The 6000-nt window shown below is 44.2% G+C and overlaps 1 protein-coding gene across 3 annotated transcripts in view; it reads left to right on the top strand.

Moving 5' to 3' along the window:
* Tmem87b (transmembrane protein 87B) overlaps nucleotides 1–3359 on the top strand; it is a 37540-nt gene extending 34181 nt beyond the window's left edge. For all 3 annotated transcript variants that reach the window (XM_052183578.1, XM_052183577.1, XM_052183579.1), the window contains one exon: nucleotides 427–3359. In XM_052183578.1, the coding sequence (XP_052039538.1) occupies nucleotides 427–486 (60 nt within the window). In that variant the 3' untranslated portion in view covers nucleotides 487–3359. The remainder of the gene's footprint in view (nucleotides 1–426) is intronic.
* The last annotated feature ends 2641 nt before the right edge of the window (nucleotides 3360–6000 follow it).

Raw genomic sequence — 6000 nt, forward strand, 5'->3', positions numbered from 1 at the left:
GAGAGCTGAGGGGAGTGGGTCTGTGTGCCTCTATAGCGGGGTGGAGGATCTGTAACCTACAGGGACATGCTGGGAGGCTCCTTAGTGGTGCACTTGCATTTATTTGGTATAATAAATACCTGTGGATTCAGTAACATGAGACAAGCTTGTCACATGAGGTCCCTGTTAGCTACAGTTCTGCCTTTCACAGAGAACCTAAGCTCATTTGCTAGGGAGAAGGAAGCTGACCTTCCCAGCTCTGCCGATCACTGCCCTACTGTATTGGAGAGTGGGTGGCAGGGTGGGGAGCAGCAGCATAGTTTTATCTTATACTTCTCTAAATTTAGGTCTGTTAAAAAGATTAAATAGTGACGTGTTAAATTAGAACTTTTTTGTAGGTTCTAGATCTAGCGCCAGCATTTAACACCTGTCCTATTTTTTTTTCAGGAAATTATGACCAGATCTGAAATAGCTGAAAAAATGTTCTCTTCAGAAAAGATAATGTGATCAGGGCCCCAGTGGGACCAGTGTGCGTGGGAGCACGGCTGGGTGATGGGAAAAGCCTGGCTCTCGTCAAAACTGACAGCGTCGCTGTGATGTGTGTTTCATTTTGTTGTCTTGGAGATCTGTGTATGCAGATGAAGAATTCAGGTGTGGGAGGGTCTGCCACCCTCAGAAAGCCATCTTTAAAACTGACTCAGAGTCAGTTTTGTTGCCATTAAGTTGCCTGATTTGGAAACAATTTAAGAAGTGTTAACAACGTGTGTTCAGATGCCTGGTTGGCAGCGGCCACAGGCAGGCCAGGTTCTGTGTCTCAGTCTTCTCTGCACAAAAGAATCTGTAGCTGGGCGTGGTGGTAGCACACTACTGGCAGTCAAATCTCAGTAAATTCAAGGCCAAGTCTAGTTCTGGGACGGCCAGAGAGAGCTACATATTGTGAGACCCTGCTTCAAAAAACAAAATCCAAAAAGAAAAAAGAGAAGAATTTCTGTGAACACGATTTCCCCTCGCCTTCAAGATAACATGATTCCTCTGAATGCTAACACATCGGTGTTCTTTTGTAGTGATAATTTTATTCGATTTTTATACTGAAGTGACAATATTGGAACTGAGCATGTTCATATATTTAATCTTTCCCCTTTCACTGGTGTACACAAAGCTCTTGTTTGTAAGTACCACCATGCACTGCACGTCACAGAGTCTGAGCTCGGAAACACGTGCGGGCAAAGAGAGACATCTTGAGGGTGTGTCCAAAGACTTGCAGGCCACAGGTACACGTGCTGCTGCTACTTCTGCTGTGAGCCTGGCCTCATACTCCCCTCAGCACTTTATCCCGGCCCAGGGTGCGCTGTTTCTTGTGAGCCTCGTGGAGACTCGTGAAGTACCAGTTGGTTACACGACATCTAACCATACCGTGCATCAACATGTAATTAACTAGCTCTCAACTGTATCTTACACCTTGTTAAATTATGTTTATAATGTATGATTGAAAGTTTCTATTCTAATATTTTTTGAATATAGTATGTTCTAGACTTGAAAGGCACTTGAATGTAGAGTGATGAAAATGTGAATTTTTTGCCACTTTCGTGACCAAAGATACCAGGCTGTTGGACATGTAATGTGGTAATGACAGGCAGGGTCTTACATGCCTTCTCTCTGGAGGGCTTCTGGCCTTGTAAGTCAGAATAACGTGGGATAATTGAGAAACCAGGAAATGACGAGGAGGAGCACTACCCGTGGCCTGTGAGGAGTTTCACTGTGGCACAAAACAAACCTTTTTCCTTTCAAATGCCTACTTTCTGAGTTTATTTCCTGCGTACTCGTTTCAAAAGGGTTGGTAGAGACATATTGCTATAGTTATGTGTCCATTTGAGGTTTGTCATAATCCACCTTTAACCCAGTTCTTTGAAATCTGGGGTGTCTTGCAGGGAGGAGCATTGCAGGGTGTCACTGTGTAGCTCAGGCTGAAGTTGGACTTGTGAACCTCTTGCTAAGATAGAGACGTGCACCACTATGGTTCACTCACATTCGTTTTTAATACCTGTCCTCACTGCACCATGCAGCTGACCCTCAACCCAACGCCTGCACATGAGTGTTTCTGCTTATAGCCAGCAGGAGCTACACACTGAGCAGTGTGAGTCTGCAGTTGATGGCTGGGAAAAGCTTCTGACACCACCTCATTGGTATTTCTAAAAAACAGCAAAGACAAGTAATGCTGCCTTGGGCATAGCTCCAGACTGAAATGAACTCTCTTCCCACCCAGAGAAAGTAGACTTCCACCTTAACCTCCTTAGAAGTATTTTTGCAAGCATGTGTGTGGTGTCTGTTGCATTTAGTGATAACTGTGCCAGGCGCTAGTGTTCAGTACCCTAAGGTGAGTATTTCTTGGGGCCCTTCTTAGCCCCAGCATGTGTCCCTGTGCTGTCACTGTAGCTCACATGGACGGGAGGTCCACCCAGGACCACCATGCAGCCCCTCAGCCTCCTTCCCCGGCTGCATCAAATCTGCAGACAGCATTGGGACTTTCCCGGTGCTCAGCTCGGTGTCCGCTCCGGATGCTGTTGGATGGACCAGTCTTTGAATTGATAAGGCTCCAGCTGTGTTCACGCTTCTGGTTTTGCCTTCATCTTAGATTTGGAGGCATATGAAGTTTGCTTGAGACATTTTTTCATGATTTGAATTAGGTTAATATTTCAAAATCTGCCTTCAGGGGTATTTATGACATTTCAGTAAGAAACAGGAGGTGGAAATTGTAAGCTTGGGAAATGGTTGGATACTCCCATGCATTTCCTGTTTTGTTTTTGTTTGTTTGGGGGGTTTTGTTTCTGTCCTGTGGAGAGTGCCATGGCACATCATGTTTATACTACTATAATGTCAAGATTAAGCTTAAAGTATAAATACAGAGCTGATTTTTATATCCTCTTGAAGGTTTGGGGCTGTTGCCCTGGCTGTATATGACTGAAGCTGAGAGAAATCATGCTATGTTTTGTCTCTCGTTCTGATCTTTGTGTCTTCATATGATTGACAGCATGCAGTAAGCAATACAAAACACCAAGCCTTACATCTATCAGAAGTTTAATATATAAAGTTCTGAACATATAAATGTGTAGAAGTGACAAAACTAGGTTTCTAAGGAAGTGTGTGCTATGGGACAGGAACCAATACTGTATTCAGAAGCTTCTTTAGAATTAGGAAAACATTTCTTTGGGGAGAAAGTTTAGAGGTTAAAAATACATTCTCTATTTTAAAAAGTTAAGTTATAATTTGGGAGAAATTTCTTTGAATATAGAACACAGCAATTTAAAGGACTTTTGTTTGAAATTTTGTATTTTTGTGCCTTAATATTTGTTTTTTTAATAAATTGCTTTCTGATGTTTGGAGATTGTTTCCTGGGATTATCTGTGGGTGCTGCCTCATGAAAATCTCTAGGAAATGTGGACTCAGGAGATGGCAGGACATGGATGTCTTTAAAAGAGAGGTATAGCTCAGAGTCAGAAAAAGTACAGCCTCAGTATGATGCAGCAGAACAAAACAGGAAAGTATCTAAGCCAGGTTAACCTCAATGTGCACTCCTGAGTGTGTGTATTTGTGTGTGTGTCTGTCTGTCTGTCTGTCTGTCGGCTCTCAGTGATGAAATGAGAATACCTTTCATGGTGACACTATTGACTCAGTCTTTGTGAAAAGTCCAACAATGTTTAGGACCATTGATGAGGCCAGCTCTCGATGAAAGATCTTTCAAAATACAGAGCGAGGTCTCTGCACACACACTAAAACTAGAGACAGTGAATGTCAGCACCAGACAAGAATAGTGAGGGAATTGTGGCTTGTCTGCCCCTTGTGGAATGGTTGCTGCTTTTGAGTTAAACTGAAGAATTTGTGGCAACAGAAAAGACCATATATGAAGCATGAACAGGGGCACATGTGAGACTTTGTGCACCTGTGGGAAGCAAAGCAGGACTGAGCAGCGAGTTGTTGAGTGGCCCGCAGCCTGTGCTGCCACTGAGGTTCAGCTATCATGTGATCACGGGGGTGAGGGGGTGGGGGCCCAGCCCTTCAGAAAATTAGAGTTATCCATGGTCTGGAAAGATGGCTCAGCAGTTAAGAGCACTTGCTTTTGCTGAGGATCTGGGTTTTCCCATCACCATCATGGCAGCTCACAGCTGCCCTTAACCCTAATCCAAGGATCAAATGCTTCCCTCTGGCCTTAGAGCCCTATACACCATGTGCATGCAATGCACCTATGTGCAAGCGGAACACTCATACAGTATATAGATCCTTTTAAAAGTTGGATTTTAAAAAGTTATCTTAGCTAGGCATAGTGGCACATGCCTTTAATCCCAGCATTCGGGATGCAGAGGAAGGGGGATGTCTGTGAGTTTGAGTCCAGCCTGGTCTGCTGAGTGAGTTCAAGGACAGCCAGGGCTACACAGAGAAACCCTGTCTTGAAAAACAAACAGAAAACAAAACAAAAAAGCCAACAGTTCTGGGTGGGTGAGGTAGGAAGAGCAGCCCTGCCTGCCCTGTATGGCTCTGGAAGATCCCACAGTTTATTTCCATCTTTGGAAGCAAGACATGCCGTCTACATACACCATCACCCTGCCCCCAGAGGGTAGGAACAGCCTGGGAGCTTCAGGAGCTGGCTCCAGAAATGGGGGCTGAGTATATTGTCTTATGGTCATACGGCCATACCAGTCTGCCAGTTAGTCTAGGAAGTGACATTGTCATGGGCCTACTACTGCTCTAGTTCTGTAGAAGACAACTAACACTGGGTTGTTTGGGGCAGTGAACAATGGGAGACTTGAGGTTCTGCCCCTGCTTTTCTACATTTTCCTAACATTTTCTTTAAAAGGGAACCACAGTAAAAATAAATACATAAAATATGACAGCACCTTAAGAAATTATATATATATATGTATATAAAATACATATACATATACACATACCTGGGTGTGGTGGAGCATGTCTTTAATCTCAGGACTCCCAGGGCAGAGGCAGGTGGATCCCAGTGAGTTTGAGGACAACTTGTTCTATATAGAGTTGTAGACCAGCTAGAATGACATAGTGAGACCCCCCATCTCAAGAACAAAACAAAATTAACAGCCAAGAAAACCCATGATACCAGAAAAATGAAGAGCCAGTGTGGCCTTAGGGCACCAGGCTTAAAGTGCATCCTGCTGGAAGCAGGTGTGATGTGACTGCTTCATAGCCAGCCTAGAGATGTGGTAGGGGAACACGGAAACCTCAGAGGGCAAGCCTGGGTTTGGGCTGTTTTGGTAACAATTAACTTGGGAGGGTTGGGAGTATTTGCAGGGTTCTGGGCTTTGTTCACTACTATACCACCCAAATTTCAAGGAAGCACTATAGGAAGTTACTATAAGTTCCTCCTAGAATAAAGATGAGTCATAGAGATTAGCCAGCTTGCCAAGGGTTACCCTCCTGGCAAAGTGAAGAGGCTAGTATCAGAGGAGCAGGCATTGCCTGTAAAAGGTTGTCCTCAGAGTCCTGGGGAGAGGGGAAGCTTTGTCTACTTGCTAGTCAGATATGAAGGTAATACAAAAAGGGCCTGGTGTGCAGCCTGCATAAAACAGCTGAAGCTGATGAGCAAGATGCAACTGAGACTGGGCGGGGAGGAAGCCACGGAGACTGGACTGAGACAGTCTCCACCCGAAACATCCGAAGGCCCATTGATGTACTCATACTGAAAGGCAGGTATTCAGGAAGCGATCATGGACTCACTGTCAAAGTTCTCCTGCCACAGGCTGGCCTGAACCTGAATTCATCTTAACAGTAGTTCCTCAAAATCAGTTTATACACAGGTAAACATACCCATATTATTCAGCAGGTGGTGCCAAACACCATTTTTACTTACTAAACGCCATCTACCAATTTGAAGATGAAAGAAAAGACCTTAAGGAAATTAAGCGTGCTACATTAAAAAAAAAATGTTTATTTACTTTTGTAGATGGGTTCTCTCTACATAGTGTCTGCAGTGGAACTCACACTGTAGACCAGGCTGGCCTT

This window comes from Apodemus sylvaticus, chromosome 5 (genome assembly GCF_947179515.1).
Source record: "Apodemus sylvaticus chromosome 5, mApoSyl1.1, whole genome shotgun sequence".
NCBI lineage: Eukaryota > Metazoa > Chordata > Mammalia > Rodentia > Muridae > Apodemus > Apodemus sylvaticus.